General features: G+C 42.3%; 1 protein-coding gene across 1 annotated transcript in view; it reads left to right on the top strand.

The window, feature by feature from the left end:
- Positions 1–20,935, top strand: part of tnmd (tenomodulin) — a 154,929-nt gene that overhangs the window by 62,857 nt on the left and 71,137 nt on the right. Inside the window, exons 3-4 of the mRNA XM_078210393.1 lie at positions 13,480–13,620; positions 18,544–18,657. Of these exons, the coding sequence (XP_078066519.1) occupies positions 13,480–13,620; positions 18,544–18,657 (255 nt within the window). The remainder of the gene's footprint in view (positions 1–13,479; positions 13,621–18,543; positions 18,658–20,935) is intronic.

Consider the following 20,935-nt stretch of genomic DNA (forward strand, 5'->3'; position numbering starts at 1 on the left):
TGCCCATCCCTAATTGCCCTTGAGTAGGTGGCTTCTTGAACTTCTGCAGTTCATGTGGTGTAGGTGCACCCACAATGCTATTAGGAAGGATTTTGGCCTAGCAACAGTGAAGGAATGGTGATATAGTTCCAAGTCAGGGTGGTGTGTGGCTTGGACAGGAACTTGTAGGTGGTGGTGTTCCCATGTGCCTACTGCACTTGTCCTTCTAGATGGTAGTGGTCATGGGTTTGGAAGGTTCTGTCCAAGGAGTCTTGCTGAATTCCTGCAGTGCATCTGTATATGGTACACGCAGCTGCTAACTGAGCATTGGTTGTAGAGGGAGTGAATGTTTGTGGGTCGGGTGCCAATCTGATGGGCTACTTTGACCTGGTTGGTGTCAAGCTTCTTGAATGTTGAGTCCAGGCAAACCCCTGACTTGTGCCCCGTAGATGGTGTTCAGGCTTTGGGGGGGCGTCGGGAGATGAGTTACTTGTGTCAAGATTCCTAGCTTTTAACCTGCTCTGGTAGCCACAGTATTTATATGGCTAGGGTAGCTCACATTCTGGTCAATGATAACCCAGAATGTTGATTGTGGGGGATTCAGTGATGGTAATGCCATTGAATGCCAAGGGGCAATGGTTAGATTCTCTTTTGTTGAAGATGGCATTGCCTGGCATTTGTGTGTTGCAAATGGTCCTTGTCAGTCTAAGCCTGGATATTGTCCAGGTCTTGTTGCATTTTGATATGGACTGCTTCAATATCTGAGGAGTCGTGAATGGTGCTGAACATTGTGCACTCATCAGCGATGTAACATCCCCTTTATGAAGCGGGGGGAAGGTCAGTGATGAAGCAGCTGAAGACGGGGTGATCACTATCCTGGGAAATTTCTGCAACAGTGTCCTGGAATTTAGATGACTGACCTCCAACAATGTCTTCCATTGTGCTCGGTATGACTCCAACCAGCAGAGAGGGTTCCCCTTGATTATTTTTTTTAAAGTTTATTTATTAGTCACAAGTAAGGCTTACATCAACACTGCAGTGAAGTTACTGTGAAATTCCCCTAGTAGCCACACTTCGGCGCCTGTTTGGGTCAATGCACCTAATCAGCATTTCTTTCAGACTGTGGGAGGAAACCGGAGCACCTGGAGGAAACCCATGCAGACACGGGGAGAACGTACGAACTCCGCACAGACAGTGATCCAAGCCAGGAATCGAACCCGGGTCCCTGGAGCTGTGAAACAGCAGTACTAACTACTGTGCCAACGTGCCGCCCATTGAATAATGATTCAATTCAATAATAACGATTCCCATTGAATTCCACTTTGCTAGGGCTCCTTGATGCCTCACTTGGTCAAATGCAGTCTTGATGTCAAGGCAGTCACTCTCATCTTACCTCATCTCTTGAGTTTAGCTCATTGGCCCCTGTTTGAACCAAGGCTGTTAATGAAAACATCTCCCTTTCTGAGGAAAGATGTTCTTGCTCTCGAGGGAGTGCAGCGAAGGTTTACCAGGCTGATTCCGGGGATGGCGAGACTGATGTATGAGGAGAGATTGACTAGGTTAGGATTGCTTTCACTGGACTTCAGACAAATGAGTGGGGATCTCAAAGAGACTTATAAAATTCTAACAGGACTAGGCAGGGAGATGCAGAGAGGATATTCCTGATGGTGGGGGGAGTCCAGAACCAGGGGGTCATAGTCTGAGGATTCGGGGTGAACCATTTAGGACGGAGGTGAGGAGACATTTCTTCACCCAAAGAGTGGTGAGCCTGTGGAGTTCATTACCACAAGAAGTAGTTGATGCCAAAACATTCAATGTATTCAAGAGGTGGCTGAATATAGCACTTGAGGCAAATGGAACCAGGTTTACCAGGATGTTGCCTGGTATGGAGGGGCTTAGTTATGAGGAGAGATTGGGTAAACTGGGGTTGTTCTCCCTGGAAAGACGGAGGATGAGGGGAGACTTAATAGAGGTGTATAAAATTATGATGGGCATAGATAGGGTGAATGGTGGGAAGCTTTCCCCCAGGTCGGTGATGACGTTCACGAGGGGTCATAGGTTCAAGGTGAAGCGGGGGAGGTTTAACACAGATATCAGAAGGACATATTTTACACAGAGGGTGGTGGGGGCCTGGAATGCGCTGCCAGGCAAGGTGGTGGAGGCAGACACACTGGGAACGTTTAAGACTTATCTAGACAGCCATATGAACGGAGTGGGAATGGAGGGATACAAAAGAATGGTCTAGTTTGGACCAGGGAGCGGCACGGGCTTGGAGGGCCGAAGGGCCTGTTCCTGTGCTGTATTGTTCTTTGTTCTTTGAATCAAAGGTTATGGAGAAAAAGCAGGATTAGGCCATTGAGTTGGATAATCAGCCATGATTGTAATGAATGACGGAGCAGGATCGAAAGGCTAAATGGCCTCCTCCTGCTCCTATCTTCTATGTTTCTATTTCATCCAATTAGCCCAACTGAAATCAAGTACTTACCGTGTGTGCAGTTGTGGGGATTTGCCAAAATAATAACATGCTCATGCACTAGAGTGCCACTTCACTGCACTGCCCATTTACAGTTTCCAAGACCATCAGCATGGCTCATTTGAGTGCAAGTAAAATTTTAACAGCAGTCATAAGCAATAGTTCAGCTTCTCCAGGAGCATAATCATGATAAAGATAACACAAATTCATTTCATTTGATTAAAAAGATTTCACAAATCTATATCTCGGGGATTGTTTTCAACCTTGTGTTTGATATACACCAATCGGTTTCTCTAGATTCACCAATTGTATTCTCAAAAGGAACACTTCTTTATGAATATTTGCATTTTGAGCTGGAAATAAGTTACGGCATTATTCAGCAGAGTCAGAACAATTCTTCGGCGTTATTTAGCAGAGTCAAAGCAAATCTCAAACATCATTCAACAGTGTCAGTCTTACTGAGGCAACTGTTATGTTTTGAACGTTTTAACCAGATTTGCCTATTTAAGCATAGTGCAGTGGAAGCCGGAATTCACATGCATTACATTACAGCTGATGCTATGTGACACAATTGACAGAGAATTATGCACCGGTTATTGAATCATCCCCGACTTACACCAGAGTCAATTTGCATCGGGGTAAGAGAAGGGGAAGAAAAACTGGAAACGATCATTGCAGTGAATTGTGGATATTGCTGTGAATTTCAAAAAAACTGTTTTGAGAACAAGGCAAATGCATTCATCTTATGAAAATTGCTGATTCTTTTAAAATATATGCTGCCCGGGGAAAGGGTGATTAACAAAGAGTGAAAAGGCCCATTATAGCTGCAGGAGACCCAGCCTTGACCATTCAGTAATGAAACAGATAGTGAAAATTCTCATGTAAGCACCAGTCTTACCATTTCTGAAGGGAGGACTGGTTGTTGAAACGGCAAAGAAACAGATACAATTTCTAAGAAGCAATTGACAAAATATTCATCGTTATATAACCCCCGTCATGACCTCAGGATGATCCAAGAAACCTTACGGTCAGTGAAGGACAGTGAAAGTGTATTGACAGTTGCAATGTAAGAAAATGAGGCAGCCTATTTGTGCACAGCAAGATTCCACAAACAGCAATCCACATTATCTGCTGTAGCGATGTTGGATGGGGATACAGATTGGCTAGGTGCCAGTCCAAAGAAATCCTCTTTTTGGATAGTGTCATGTTTTATGTTTGCTTGAGGACTTCAGATTAACACCTCATCTAAAATATGGCACTTCTGACAATGCAGCACCTTCTCAGCATTGAAGTGTCAACTTGGATTAAGTGCTCAAGTGTTTGAAGTGGAACTTGAATATACAACCTTCTAGTGCAGAGGCAAGAGTCCTACAACTGAGCGAAGGCTGGCACATTTTATTCAAGGAGTACTAAAGTGCTCATTCAGTTAGAGAGCCTCTTAGGGTTTTAATTCATTCCTGTCATAGTTCCAGTGAATGTGCTGTGGCATTGCACACGGGACTTAAACATTGGTTATTTTAATATTTCTCAAAAATGTCACATACTCCAGAAGTCAATCATATTTCGGAATATAGAAATTGCTGAACAGAATGAAATAAGGTTCATCAAGGATGCCTTCTATTATCCTGCTAGCAACATAATACAATGATAATGGAATTTGTACTTTTCAGAGCTACCCATCTCCACCAATTAGCCTACAACAGATCCAAAAGTGGCACAAGGAAAATCCCAGTCGTGGATTGTTTTGGGGACCGTAGGTCCAAGATCACCTGTTCCTCCCAAGCATGCTACAATTACCCATACCTCCTGTCTCAAACTACTCATACTGTATCCCAAAATGTTGCTTTCGGAAAGAAATCCATCTAATTTGCATGTAAATGAATCAATGCCAGGAGCTTCCACAATCTTCTTTGGAAATCTGTTCCATAAAATTGGCATTTGTTCAGTGCAATATTGTTTCCACAGATTTGATTTGAATTTACTCGTCTTCAATCACAGGCCTTGTCCTCTAGTTTCACTGTAGAGGGTGGAAATAGCTTTTGCTCTGATCTACATTATCCTAGTCCATTTGGATATTTCATCTCTCAGCCTTCTTTCTCGCGAGGACATGCCCAAATTTCATCATAACTCTTCTTAATCCAAGAACTCAATCAGTCTGGTAGCTCTATTCTGTATCTGTACAATATCTGCAATAATCTCTATACCAACCTTTTAAATATCCTGGCATTTCTCCGTACTATAGTAAAGAATGAGGCACACCTTCTACTTTCTCTGTCTTCATCCCTTACTGGGAACTTAGTTTTTAATATTTCCTTGTCCTCTTGTCTGTTTTCTTTTAAACCTCTCCCTGTCTCTCTCGCTTCTCCCAGGGTTTCTGCGCCCTTTTTGAGTTTTCGCTTTTTGTGCAGGCCTACGGGACCTTCACCTCCGAGTCCAGGTGGACCTGATTACATAGAAAATCTAAACCATGTATGTGCGCCTCTTTCCCAGCCAGCGCACGCGCAGGAGGCCCAAGATTGGTTGGGTATTGGAGATGCCAATCACTTTGATCTTTTTTCATGGCACACTGGTTGGGAACCACTGCTCTATACTATAATATTTTAGCTGACAAGGAATAACATTTAAATACTTTTCTGAACCCGCAATCTGTGGAGAATATAAACTGAATCCATTCAGCAAGTAGAAAGTAAATAAATTTAAACTTAAATGACGAGAGCCAATAAATCCAGTATACTTGGCGAGGGAAGGGAATGTGGAGTGGGAGAGGAATCCAAGTAACAGAAAAGGGGTTAGTTTGATTTGGCTCAAAGATATTGCATAATGAATTTTAAATGAAGAACAAAAATAATCTCCCTATCTTTGGAATTCTGAAGTCACAAACACATTCTTATTTACCGTGGAAGGAAGAACCATCTATCTGTTTGTTTATTTATGCGCTAATCTTAAAGCACTGAATCATAAGACTTAATAATATCTCCAGCCTTGGAGCTCGGAGCAGTAAATAATGAAAGTGACCATTTATGTATTTACCAGAGCAGGATGAGCCATTGGATTTATTTGTATATAAATTTTACTAGCAGTAAAATCTTATTTTGTTCCAGAAATAAAATATAATGAATTAGAACAAATAAAATTATTTGCAGTCTGGAAATAATGACCCATAACTAGACAAGCACCTTCAGATTTTGTAGAAAGCTTACAGAGGTTCTTGGAAACAGGTTGAAGTGCCCTGTGTTGATGAGAATGGAAGGCCAGCACCATCTCTGGAGGAAATGTGCATTACAAGTGTTGCCATTACATCAGCAATTGAAAAGAATGTACAAGGGCAACACTGAGATGTCATTGAAGCGTTATCATTGTCATAATCATAACAGACTCTCAATAATGCTCACAGACTTAACACATATTATTAAAGATGGCTAAATTATGGGCATGAATGGTACTGTATCAGAACTGCCAGCTGACATTCTCTTCCTTTTCAGACTTATGATTTGTTGACAATCTAGATACCAGCATTTTCTCTCCCTCTAGATGTCATGCAAACTTGTTATTCCACTTATTACGTATTTCTAAATGCACTGCTTCCCCCTCTTCAATCTTGGATTTCAATGGAGATGAAAGGGGGCTGGATGTTGGATGGGATGGGGGTAAGTTTAACATTATCCCCCTTGCACTGAACTAGAGCATAACATTTTTAACTTGAAGCCTCCGAGTGTGTACCAGAAACAGAAATCTCTGAGTAGGAAGGGAAACGAGGAGAAACTAGTAGACATGCAAACTAACAGCTGAGTTTGTTCCAGTTCAAAGTAGGAGCAGAACACAACATTGCGGATCGAGCAGAGACTGGCAATTTGCTTTTTAATAAATGTAAAACCATCAACTCATACATAAATTCATTGTGAACTCGGTTTCTCATACAATGACATAATGGTAAATAACCAGTGCAGCGATGACAGATCCACATCTAACCTGTTCCATCACTGCACTAAGAATAACAGCCACTCAAATTGCAATCATTTTAAAACCAACAGCATCCTCTTCAACCCAGAGGCTTTGAAAATCAAATTTTCAATTGGTAGCTAAATCTAAACCTAACAAGTCATTAGAGCACCCAACTTGTACTTGCAACGGTGGAAGAAAAATCGTAACCAGCCTTATTATTATCTTAGCAGCGGAGGTAGAGAGAGAGAAAAGCGCCTGAAATGCTGTCTTAAAGATTTATTTCAAGTGACAAGACTTCAAACTGTTCCCAACATATCAAAGGAAGCAGTGAAACACCTCCTTATAAGACTCTACATAATAGTTCTGTAGTCTACAAGATATGAAGAAAACTTGCCCTTCTTATCTGACCTCTTATATTAAGGATGTACTGGAGGTAACATATTCATATTGGTGTAGGCTGGGGTAATGCCATCAACAAAACTCTCAGATGGTTTTACTGTGGATGTATGTTATTCCCATGTCTGCCATCAAATGATGATTGGCTTTCAGACATGAGTGGACTTGCTGCCGGGGCAACGATGGCAGAATGATATTTGGCTGCGTTACCTCATGTTCTACCACACGTGCTTCATTGTGGAAAAATGGAATCTTTCCATATTATTGGAGTAATATTTTACAAAAAGGGCAATGTCATTTAGAGATGGAAAGATAAACAAGGGGCTGCATTTTGAGCTCGGGCTGTGGTCGCATTCAGAGCACGAGGCTGATGATGAGCCCTGCCAGCCAGTAATCTGGCTTCATTCCTGTCTGGGCTGTTTTTGCAGAGGTCTGACTGGGGCCAGCAGGTTAGGCTCAATGAGAGCCTTATTGAGGCCAATTGATGGAGGCTTGACTAGAATTTGCTGGTTGACCTCCAGGTTCCTGTGCCAGCAGGGCCCAGTTTGCATGCCTGGAGGCAGCCAGCCAGAGGTTGTCAGGTGAGTCCAGCACTCCATACAGGCCCTCCTTCTCTAGCTACTCCAGCGCATGAACATCAACAGACCACCTACAGAGAAGTCTCACCCTCCTCCATCACAGCACCCTCTCCCTCCTCTGATGATGGTGGCCTGGCTACTGGAGTTATACATTTTTTGGTGGGGTGCTACAGTTGACTGACCATATAGCGCCTGTATTGGATTAACACTGACAGCACGCAGTTTGATTCCAGTTCTGGGTGAGACAGACTCAGACCTGCCTCCTCACCCTACAGGTAATAAAAGGTCATAGTTTGTCATGGTTTGGCAAATAATTAAAAAGGACCTGCCTTCAGGCAGATAATTCAAGAAGAAGGACTGTTGGAGACATGGTGGTTCCATGTTGAAGTACTCTCCGCTTTAGTACAACAGCCTGGTGAACCCCAATGGCATGACAGTGACACACTGAGGAAAGTGAGAGAAAACGGAGTGTAGCAGCAAAGTAGAAAGCCTGGAGCAAACTAAGATCTTAGCTCAACATAGCTATCTGGGGGGCACGGTAGCACAGTGGTTAGCACTGCTGCTTCACAGCTCCAGGGTCCTGGGTTCGATTCCCGGCTTGGGTCACTGTCTGTGTGGAGTTTGCACATTCTCCTCGTGTCTGCGTGGGTTTCCTCCAGGTGCTCCGGTTTCCTCCCACAGTCCAAAGATGTGCGGGTTAGGTTGATTGGCCATGCTAAAATTGCCCCTTAGTTCTCCTGGGATGTGTAGATTAGAGGGATTAGCGGGTAAAATATGTTGGGATATGGGGGTAGGGCCTGGGTGGGATTGTGGTCAGTGCAGACTCGATGGGCCGAATGGCCTCTTTCTGTACTGTAGGGTTTCTATGATTCTATGACTATTGAAAAATAATATTTGCCTCTTGAATGAACTGATCAGATTGGGTCTCAAGGTCCAACATTGTTGATTGCTTGAAGATCTGTGGTAAAGTCCTATGAGAGTTGCTCATTGACAGTGGGTAGAAATCCAGAAAGAATAGACCAGCTAAATAAATGCAGTAGATACAAAAGCGGGCCAGACACTCGGAATCCTGCACCATGTAACTCACCTCCTGACTCACATAAGCCTGTCCACAATCTACAAGGCACAAGTCAGGAGTTTGATGGGATCCTTTCCACTTGCCTGGATGAGTGCAGCTCAAATAATATTCAAGAAGTTCGACACCATCCAGGACAAAGCAGCTTGCTTGTTTGCTTCCACAGACATTCAATCCCTCCACCACCGACGAACAGTGACAGCAGTGTGTAGCATCTACAAGATGCACTGGCTCGTTTACCCATCCTATAAATATTTTGTCTCTTACTTTGGACAGAAGTGGAACTCAATTGGCCTAGCTCCTGATCTGCTTCACCAAGATTGCCAATGTGTCAAAAAAATTTAATGCCATGATGATTTCTTGTGGTACTAGAGTACACGTGATACTTTTTTGCAAGGGTAGAGCATTCATATTCACTATGTGTATTCCAGATTGGTGCTTGAAAGTATATTCAGAGGTGGACAGAATTAATGCCCACCTTTGTATTCTTGCTGAGGTGATCAGCGGGATAGCCTTACCCTCTTTAAAGAGACTCAAGAGCAGTTTGTGGTCAGAAAAGATTTTACCAGCACTCCCTGCCCCCCTTCCCCAGCCTCTGCCTCCCAGGGGCCAGTAACATTTTGGTCATTAACATCGTTTCTCTCTGCAAAGGTGCTGTGCTGTCAGACCTGCTGAGCATTTTCTGTTTTCATTTCAGGTTTCCAGCAATCTCAATACCTTGTTTCTGTAATACCTATTTGGCGAGTGCTCAAATGCTGTCTTAAGAGAAGCATAAAAGTAAAAGAAAAATTTGATTATTTCATGATCTAAGTGGCTTATCATCTTTACACTCTGAGAGACATGCAATATTGAAGGGTAGCATCTCGGATAAAAGTGTAATTTATTTTGATACAAATGATGCATAGCATTTTACTGCCTTTGTAGTGATTACTGGGCACCTTTTAATAATATTGGCTCTTAAAGAAGGAGATTAAATAAAAACAAGATTAAGTAACAGAGTGAGCGAGGGTAGTGCAGTTGGCACGTTTATAGACTTTCAAAAGGCATTTGATAAAATACCATACAGTTGACTTGTTCGCAAAATTAAGGCCCATAGGATTACAAGGGCAGCTCTGGAGTGGGTACAAAATTGGCTATGGGACAGAAAAAGGGAGCACTGATACATGATTGCTATTCAGACTGGAGGGAAGTCACAGTGATATCCCCAAAGGGGTTGTTATTAGAATCACTGATACTTTTGGTACACATTAATAACCTGAACCTGGGTAGGCAAGGCGTCATTTCCTAGTTTGCAGTCAGCATGAAACTCTAAAGTCATTAATAGTGAGAAGGGTTGTAATAGACTTCAGCTGGTCATAAACAGACTGCTGAAATGGGCAGACCCAAGACATGGATGAAATTTAATGCGGAGAAACATGAAGTGATAGAACTTGGAAGAATGGAAAGAAGTAATATTAATTAAATTATACTATTTTAAAGGGGGGGGGGGGGGAGCAGTGAGATCTTGAGATTTAAGTCCAAAAGTTGAAAAGGCTGATAAAAATAGAGTATTGAATCCATGCCTTTATAAATAAAGACAAAGGGCTGGATTTCTTTTCTGAGGTTGGGACCTGATCTAAATCTCGACCCCAAGTTGTGTCGAGTGCCTTTAACCAGCACGCCAATTAATAGCCTGGATACATGCTCACTGCCCAATTAAAAATGGCGAATAGGCTCTGGAGGGCCAGTAGGATCCCTTCAGCAATGTCATATTGGCATGCTCGCCATCAGATGCGGGAGCTGCCGAGGAGGTAACAAAAAGGTGTTCAAAATTTTCATTGTTAACATGGCCACAGCTGGCAGGCTGTCCTCAGTAAGGGTCAGTCCATTTACCAATTGGCCATGGCAGGATTTCCTAGTGGGATGGAGTGCTGGGCTCCCCCATTCTGCTCCGGTCTGCCACAGAGACACCACCTCCATCCCTTGCATGCAATTTACCCTCAGTAGGGGGCTTGTAAACCCACTGTAAAATTCCAGTTGGTTTCCGCGGAACAACTTTAATAGACCAATTAATTAGTCTAACATACTACCCACTATAGCCATTAGCCAGTCCAGTGCCATCCCTGATCCTACAGGAATGAAAACAGCTGGAAAGCAGGACCAAGGCGGAAGACCAGCACATCATCCGCTGTCAGCAAATTCCGAGCCCATTTGCCGCCAATCCCATCTTGGCAGCCATTTAAACATTCAGCTCAACGTACGCTTAAGCAAGGAAGCTCTGCTACACCTTTATAAGCCACTGGTTAGGCCTCAGTTGAAGTTTTGTTGCTAATTGTAGGCACCAACTTCACGGAGGATATCAAGGCTTTAGAAATAGTGCAGAGAGGATTTACTGGAATATTTCAGTGGTGAGGAACTTGAGTAACAAGGAGAGATTCGAGAAACTGGATTGTTTTCCTTGGAACAGAGAAGGTTAAGAGGAGATTTAATAGAGGTATTCCAAAGCACGATGGCTTTTGCTAAGGGGAAATATGGATAAACTGTTCCCATGGGCAGAATAGGTAATAACCAGAGGACATTGATTGCCAAAGAAGCTAGAGGTGAGATGAGGAGAATTTCTTTTTTAAGTGAGTTATGATGTTCTGAAATTCACTGCCTGAAAGGATATTGGAAACAGATTCGATAGTAACTTTCAAAGAAGTTGGCAAAGTGCATAATGCAAGGGGAGAAAATTGCAGGGCTACTATGATAGAGCAGGGGAAGGGACTAATTGGATGACACTGTGAAAGAAGAGGCACAGGCATAATGGACTGCATGATTCCTTCTCTGCTGTTGGAACCTATAAATTTGAAGGTATGTGCTGCTCATATTTTATTGCAGTTTGAGGGGATGAAAGTGCTTCAACTGATTGGTATAGGGTATGCACTTAGAATATCCTTAACATGTCCGAACAAATTTTCGGAGGAATTGTAGGGATGATATTTCATCGATTTTAAGTTTTACATTCTGTTTGCACCATATGAAAATTCTGTGTTAGTTTCCTCTGGCAATATATCTTTTGTGTCAGTGAAAAAGCAAACTAATTGAAGGAGTTATCAACGCAGCTCCAATTAATTTAGGCCAAACTGTAAATTTCAAATCAGGATATTCTGGCTTGGGCCAGGTCTCAGTTATGTTAAGCAACAGACTTTCTCAGAAGACTAAGGAAATTTGGCATGTCAGCTACGACTCTCACCAACTTTTACAGATGCACCATAGAAAGCATTCTTTCTGGTTATACCTCAGCTTGGTATGGCTCCTGTTCTGCCCAAGACTACAAGGAGCTACAAAAGGTCATGAATGTAGTCAATCCATCATGCAAACCAGCCTCCCATCCATTAATTCTGTCTACATTTCCCTCTGCCTCAGCAAAGCAGCCAGCATAATTAAGGACCCCACGCACCCCGGACATTCTCTCTTCCACCTTCTTCCTTCGGGAAAAAGATACAAAAGTCTGAGGTCGCACACCAACTGACTCAAGAATAGCTTCTTCCCTGCTGCTGTCAGACTTTTGAATGGACTTACCTTGCATTAAGTTGATCTTTCTCTACACCCTAGCTGTGACTGTAACACTACATTCTGCACTCTCTCGTTTCCTTCTCTATGAATGGTATGTTTTGTCTGTATAGCGCACAAGAAACAATACTTTTCACTATGTTAATACATGTGACAATAATAAATCAAATCAAAATCAAATCAAATCAGAACAAATTGGATACAATTGGACAAATTTCTTTAATGTGAGAAAGTGACACCCATCTGTAAAAAAAAAAGGTCTGTGTGACGTGCTCAGAAACATTTCAATGTAATAAGTTAGTAATGTCATCATAAGGTGAGGCCATGGGACATTTGATATGAATCGAGGAACTGACGTTAATGTTTCATTTCACCTTTCTGCAACTGGTAGATTTATTTTTGTTGCAAAGGATATTTATTTTCTGGATTTGATTGACAGTTTAGCAAAGTATGTACACATGGGGTTCTGCAAAATATGGCCACCTTTAAACTTCAGCACTTGCCATCAGGGTTTGATGTCACATCCATTGACATGGGTCATTCTCATCATTGAAAAGATGGAAATGAATTCATTTCAGCTAATATCTATTTAGGTGGTTTAGCTGATTGCTGGCAGAATTTACAACATTCCCACCTGAACGATAGAACTCTCCCAAGTGTCCTACCATGTACACAAGTCAGAATATTACCCCCAAAGTACTAGCAATTAAAATGTGCTGGGACCACGGTATCCTCATGATGCGAGTCAGTGGCGGTTATCATGATGGAGCAATGGAAACTGCCTAATTAGCCAAGGGCAAATAATCATACAAGCTCAGTTTTCTGTTTCTGTTCATTTCCTTTCTTAAAACACTTCAAACACATTTATATTTCATTACTCAGTTGACACAATTTAGTCTCACCAAGATGTGGAGGTGCCGGCGTTGGACTGGGGTGGGCACAGTAAGAAGTCTCACAACACCAGATTATGGTACGATAGCCAAGTTCCGCAAGCACGAGGACAACCTCAACTGGGATCTTGGGTTCATATCACATTACATGTAACCCCCACCATTTGGCCTGTGATGGCAAAATTCTACTAACCATCCTGGCTTGAGACAATTCATACCTCTTTAACCTGTGATTATCCCTCTCTCCACTCGCATTGTCTGTACCTGTAAAGACTTGATTACCGGTAACGACGCGCATTCCAACCATTATCTTGCAATTGTGTCTCTATCTACATGTGCCATGTTTGTGAACCCACCTCTCCACTCACCTGAGGAAGGAGCAGCGCTCCAAAAGCTCATGATTTCAAATAAACCTGTTTGACTTTAACCTGGTGTTGTGTGTTGTGGGAATTATAGTCTCACCAATATGGTCAATCAAGACAAACAGGTTCACATCTTGCTCCTTTCGCATGTTGTGAGCTAAGTTGCATGGAGTACATATTTTTAAATGTCCAAGTAATTAGAACTGCATTGTGGTATTGCAATTGCAAAACAAATGATGTTTGATTTCAGGTTTATGATTTTTACTACCGGATAAACATTAACGGCACCATAAAAGAAAGTTTAATGAAGATTGATGCCATCAACAGCCTTGAGACCTTCACCACAGGAAATGGCAGCGAAGAGTCTGTGGAAATCCGTGATTTTAAAACTGTGAGTCAATGGTATTTTCTTCAGCCCACAAGTGAAAATAATGCAAGTATTGAATGCACAGATAGGGAAATTCAATGTTAGCTTCAGCCAGTCAATAGGTGCTACATTGTAAACAATCATAATCCATTTCTTCATGTGAAAATGTTTTTTTCCCTTTGGCATCTGCCAAATAATATGCTCAGTTTCCAGCCAGAACAAATCATCTACTCTGCCACTGTCTATGCGAGTGAGTTACAACATGAAATTCAAACAGCACGAAGACATTTTAGAGAATATATAAATATGTATCATGGTGTAAACAGAATATCAAAGATTTCCAACCTGACCTTGACAAGCCTCTTATGACTTTGTTGCTCGTGGGTTATGCTGCCAGGCGACTCATTTAATCTTTATAGTAATCACCAATTCATCACTGGAATCTGCTATCCATCTCCTTTGGATCTTATCAAGTAGTTCAAATAGTAAGTGCCAGCACAGTCCTGTGAAGTTGCAGCTATAATGATCAACATTTAGACGGCAATTGCTATTAATTCAACACCAAGTTAAACAGAGAAACAAAATCCAAATTGGGAGTAGGTACAACGTAAATTCAATGCCTATCTAAAGCCCCATTCTTCTCTTAATGAAGCAACGAGAAAGTAATTGTGCTTCTAGGATGGTGGAATGTCAGGAGCAAGCGGCAATAGGTCAATGCTCAGAATCCTTTTCTTCAAACCTCTCAGAACTAGGTAAAAGCAAATTACTGCGGATGCTGGAATCTGAAACCAAAAGAGAAAATGCTGGAAAATCTCAGCAGGTCTGGCAGCATCTGTAAGGAGAGAAAAGAGCTGACGTTTCGAGTCCAGATGACCCTTTGTCAAAGCTAAAAGGCATAGAAAGTGGGAGATATTTATACTGCAGGGTGAGGGAATGAAAGATGAGTCATAGCCACAGAAACCAGGAGAAAAAACTGCTAATGGCAGTCCACGGAGAGAATAAAGGTTGTGAATGGCTTATTCTCTCTGTGGACAGCCATTAACAGTTTTTTCCCCTGGTTTCTGTGGCTACGACTCATCTTCCATTCCCTCACTATTTTCTCAGAAATAGTTTGAGCCACATCCTCTCAGTTCCAACATGGCATTATGACTTTGCGAACAGAGAGAGTTTTAAGTAAGAGAGAAGAGTGACCCATTAGTACAGGAAGCTAGAACTCTGAGCCATTGTTGTGGATATGCCAGTGGAGAATGAGGCCAAAGGGGTCTTCCACACAGAAAAATGGGTAGTGGCACAGCGGTTAGCGCTACTGTCTCACAGTGCCAGGGACCCGGGTTCGATTCCAGCCTTGGGTTACTGTCTGTGTGGAGTTTGCACGTTCTCCCCACGTCTGCATGGGTTTCTTTCAGGTGCTCTGGTTTCCTCTCACAGTCCAAAGGTGTGCAGGCTATGTGGATTGGCCATGCTAAATTGCTCCTTGGTGTCCAAGGTGTGTAGGTCAGGGGGATTAGCAGGGTAAATGTGTGGGGTTAAGGGTGTAGGGTGGGCAGGGTGGCGGGACCTGGGTAAAATGCTCTATCGGAGAATCAGTGCACACTCAATGGGCTGAATGGCATCTTTCTGCTCTGTAGGGATTCTATAATTCTAGTTCATAAGCTACAGCTGGGCACACTCTAGGCAACAACTACACCACATTAGGATCGGTTACCTGACAATCCTAAGAGGATGGAAGCTCACCACGCAGGGCAGTAATTATCATGAGACGATCACCTTTATGCACTAATAATGGCAGTGTAGATAACCACATCCGAGCAGGTTATGGATAAACTGTTTTAGAGTTTGCTTATCCACTAAGGAGGCAACTATATCACCATTTATTTAGACTGCCACATACGTTTCAGCTCAAACTAAGAGACACCAACATATAATACTCACCCAGTGGCCAGTTCTTTAAGTGAACTCTATTGGAAATGATTATGTTTCTTTAGGTGTAACTATAATCATGGCGTTCCTCTTTGTCTTTTTCTTACTGTGGACTGCCTGGAGTGGATCCTGACATTGTATGGTAGTGTCAAATGGGTGATAAACTAACAGTCCAATTTAATTATCCTCCATTTTAATGTTCACTGACTTCAATACTCACCAAATTTTTAATTTCTACATCGCAAAAGAATGACAGATTGAAATACAATTCTGTAATTTCATGCAGAGAGCTGTGATAACTGGAGGATTGGGGTTGAAATGTTCCTGCCCAATCTTTGTCCCACAATGGCTTCAAGCAAAGCTTCCCTGATGGGGGACAGAGAGATACAACCATGAAACTGCCTCTGTAACCATTCTTAGTAATGGTTTCTTCAATAATAGAAAGTTCAACTGCTTGGAATACTCAGTAGCTCAGACATAATCTGTGGAGAGAGAAACATGTTTCTTTTTGTTGACCTTCGTCAAAACTGAGAGTGCTTAGAGAAGTCATAGCTTTTAAACATGCAGATAAAATGGGGATGGGGAGGGGTCAGTTAGCTCAGTTGGCTGGATGGCTGGTTTGTGATGGAGAGCAAAGCTGATAGCGCAGGTTCAGTTCCCGTACTAGCTGAGATTATTTGTGAAAGCCCACCATCTGAACTTTGCCCCCTCGCCTGAGATGTGGTGATCCTCAGGTTAAATCAGCACCAGTCAGCTCTTCCCCCACCGCCCTCAGAGTAGAGCAGCCTATGGTCATCTGGCTTTACCTATACCTCAGAGCAATACAGAGATGACACTAGCTTCTAAGTGCACAACAGGTTTACTTACAGGAGTTTTAAAATATCTCTGTAATCACCAAATGCCTGCTCTCATGCTTAGCCCAGTTCTAGCTTCTGGCAGCTTCTGTATCTGTCTACTTATCTTTGAGTCTACACCCAGGCTTAACTAATCAAACAGTGAGCATAGATCAGTTACCAAACTCCCATAATCGAACAACTGAACAATTGAACAGTAAATTCAAGAGTAACTGGGCAGGACTGGAATAGGGTGGAAGCCAAGAGAGAGTAAACTCCAAAAGGGATGCTGGGGCCATGTTCTGTACAGACAGAAACCATATATTCATACATTGCACCTGTTTCAGCTGAACAAAATAAGTGATAGGCATTCGCTGATTCATTCCTAGGGCAATGCTGTGACCAGAGTCAAGCTGTGAGGTTTTAATTTCAAACAATGCTTGGCAGTTGACTGTCAGTCACCAGCAACTGTTGCGCTCTCCACGGCAATGCCTCCACGAATCAGTGCACATGCCGACCACTCAGCAACGTCTTCTCATACGATAAAAAGTTGTTGTTTCCCCTGACATTGGTATTCTTGTGATTGTCCTGATGAGTAAAAAGCTTCGATAATATAAATCTTGTACAAGTATATATTTTGACAATATTCTTTCCTGGAATGTTTCCTTTTGGGGGTTGAGTCCAGAACTATAGGATACAATTTTTAAATTAGGAGACACCCTTATAGGACTGAGATAACGAGAAATATTTTCTCTCAGAATGCTACGAGGCTTTGAAACTCCCTGCCTCAAAAGGTGGTGAAAGTGGAGTCATTGAATATTTTTAAGGTGGAGGTAGATAGATTCTTATTCGGCAAGGGAATAAAAGGTTATTGGGAGTACATAGGGAATGTAGAGCTCAACACAAACAGATCAGCATGATCGAATCAGAGAATCCTTACTGTGTAGAAGGAGGGCGTTCAGCCCATCAAGCCTGCCCCAACAACAATCCCACCCAGGCCTAACTCCTAACCCCACATATTTACCCTGCTAATGCCCCTGGCACAAAGGGGCAATTTATTATGGCCAATCAACCTTACTTGCACATCTTTGGACTGTGAAAGGAAACTGGAGCACCTGGAGGAAACTCACGCAGACACTAAGAGGACGTGCAAATGCAACACAAACAGTCACCCAAGCCTTGAATTGAATCTGGGTCCTTGGCACTTTGAGGCAGTAGTGCTAACCACGGTTGCCACCGTGCCAATCTTGAATGGTGGAGCAGGCTCAAGGGGCCAAATGGCCTACATCTGCTCTTATTTCCTATGTTCAGAGATTCAAATGTATGGCCTGTACTCTCACTTAACAATGCCTTCCCTTATGCTTCTCCTTAACCAATGCATCTTCTTCCTGACCTGTTGCCAGATCTGCTGAATGAAGAGAACCGCATTTAGCACTGTTAGGAACAAAAAATCATGGCTATTTTCTACTACTCTCTTCAGGCAACTATCCTTCCCAACCAGAACTATGCTCCCACTTCAATGGCTGTGCCCATCAGCAGTTGCTGATCTTCTTCACTTAAGCCAGCTGGAAGCAGTTCCATTTGAGCTACCTTCCATCCTGCACTCCACAGTCAATTTCACAGACTTTGCAATGGGTGGGTTGGTTTTCGGGGGGGGAGGTGGGTGGGGGAAGGTGGCAGATTTAGGATCTCCTAATCTGCCTTCAAAAGCATGAAGATATTCTCACCACAGCCGCCACTTTTTCCTCGTCCCTTTGGAGTTTTCAGCTGTCGACTAACACCCAGGAAAGCTGCATGCTGCAGTACTATTGACAGCTCATGCATTTAAAATGTGCAGATTGAAAGAAAACGCACGTTACCTTTTTCAAATCAACCCAAAAACATTCCACTGAAAACATTTGGCGGAACAGCATGGAGTGAGTGTGCTGCGCGCCACCACGTTTTTCTTTACTGTTATCATATTCTTCTTTTAGTGCACTGAATTATGCCAAGTATTGTGTTAAATTCATCAAGCATAACATCAGACTGAGGAGGAAGGAGGTCTGTGTCTTCGGCAGCTTCAGGCATTGGTGCACATTTATGTTTGACTAGTAAAAAAAAACTATTGCCACTGTTACTTTAATTTTTTTTTAATTTTGCTTTGCGAACACATCACGTCTGTACAGTATGAGGAACAAATTACATTTTTTTTTAGGGACTAACAGGGATACGGTTCGCTGGAGGAGAAAAATGTTACATCAAAAGCCAAAATAAAATTACTCTTCCCGATACTGCACCCATCAAGAATGATGAAGAGTTGATTAGTCTGGTAAGTATGAAGAGCTTGCAATTTCCAAAGTCTTTCCTTTGAGTTTGAATAGATGCTTAACCCTTTCAGATTTACAGGATGCAAGTGGGAGAAAATAAAAGCTTTTAATCAACAATTTCCACCATCCTACTTCAAGATCATTTCAAAATGGCTGGAACATTTTATTCTGCCGTTGGATTGTGACAACAAAAATATGCTGAAAGATGACAAACTCTTTCAGAAATCGAAGGGGAGTCATGCAGCACTTCTAAATATGGCAGGCATTCGATTCAATAGCAAAAGATGTTCAGAAATCCTGAGCTGATCATCAATTCTGCAAAGGCTGTTTCATGTGAACATCACAGAATCCTACACAGATGTAGCCCAATGAAGACAAATTGTTACCAAGACAACCACCTTAATCTTTTCCCAGCAGTTCTTACAAGGCTAATAGTGGTCATGTGCATGCATTTCTGGATAGTTTGTGATTTTTCACCACTGCCCATTTAGGATAGATAAATACTTCTCTCGTAACAATTGCACATTGGAGTGTATATTACTTGCAGCTCCTCTGTTTTCGAAATATGAGAAAATAATATGGGAAGGGGTATCATTTATTGGAGGAATTGGGCAGCTATGTTTGAAACTAAGGTGAAGACACATTGTTTGGTCAGAGTGAAATGAGTTTTATTACACTCTGCATCACACCTGTGCTATGCTTAACTTCATGCCAATCTGGATATTTGCAATTGAAAATTGCTGTACTGACATCTCTCACAGAATCTGTTTTAATAAGTGTTTTTTTTTAAGACCCACACGTTCCACACACACAAGAGACGTTAAACATCACTAAGTCCATCGTACACAAGTGGAGAAATTTATACCGTGCAGTTATAATATCCATTGTTTAATACAAGGCAGGAGAAAAGTCCATTAAACCTTGACCCTGAAAAAATAAAGGTTTTTTTCAAAAAATGTGTTCTTTCAGACAATGTAATCATCGCTGGCTAGGCCAGCATTTATTGCCCACCCCGAATTAACCTTGAACCATTCAATCATGGCTGATAAGTTTCTCAACCCCATTCTCGCGTCTTTTCCCCATTACTTTTGATCCCCTTACCAATTAAGAACCTATCTATCTCTGAAATCATCTCTTTCATCTCTTTTGAAGTGCTTGACTGAAATCTTTCTTCATATTCCAGCAATAATTGCTCCTTCAAATATTTATCCAATTCCCTTTTGAAAGTTGCTCCTGAATATGTATCCATCACACCATTGGACAATTTATTCAAATCCTAACCACCCATTGCCAAAAACGTTTTTCATCAAGTTGCCTCTGTTTTTTTTGCCTGCATCTTATCTCTGCCCCCTCACCCCCCTTGATTATCTTCCCTTCAGCAATTGGAAACAGTTCATTTTTTACTCTAACTAAGCCTTTATGAATTTAAACATCTCTGGCTAATCTCCTCCAACATGAGTTACTTAGTTAAACAGATTTTGAAAGTCTGTATGCACATCAACTGCACTGCCCTCAATCACCCTGTCTGTTACATCATCTGAACATGCAATCAAGTTCATCAAACACTACTTGCCCTCAACAAATCTGCACGCCTCACCTTTAGTCGGGGATTTTCACGGTGGCTTCATTGCAGTGTGTGTGTAGGGCCAACTTGTGACTAATTAATAAACTTTACTGTAACTAAACATCGTGGGCCGAAGGTTCTGTTCCTGTGCTGAATTGTTCTATGTTCTATTTGTGATCTCCATTTAGAAAAAGGAAATAGAGGCACTGGAGAAAGTGCAAGAAAGATTCACAAAAATCTTGTGAATTGTGCATTTATCCAAGTGGCCGTTAATCTTCTCCCAGAATATTGCTTCTAAAAGCTTCCCTAACACTGGTGTGTAATTGCCAGGTTTATCCTTGTCCCTTTGTTTTTCAGTAAGGAAATATTGGGCGGGGTGGGTGGAGCCTGATGGGGGGAGGGGGTGGGGTATTCTCCTAGCCTGCTAGCTCCAATTACAAATCACGATCGCCAGAGAATCGAACATCTGTGCCAAATGCCAAATCATTGTGATGCTCCCGGCTCGCCCCGCTGGCCCCAATCGGGTTCCCACAATAAATATTGAAATTAACTACTTTAAATTATAATTAGCGGGCTTGAAGCCTGATTCAAATAACTCCCGCTGTTCACCTGCCTCCCCAGCGGACCTGGCGTGTTGGATGGATCCAGAGGGTCAAGGAAGCACCAGTAACCCAAGAGCAATGAGAGGCATCTTCCCCCCACACACTACGCAGACA

The sequence above is a fragment of the Mustelus asterias genome, chromosome 4 (genome assembly GCF_964213995.1).
Source record: "Mustelus asterias chromosome 4, sMusAst1.hap1.1, whole genome shotgun sequence".
In the NCBI taxonomy this organism is placed as follows: Eukaryota; Metazoa; Chordata; class Chondrichthyes; order Carcharhiniformes; family Triakidae; genus Mustelus; species Mustelus asterias.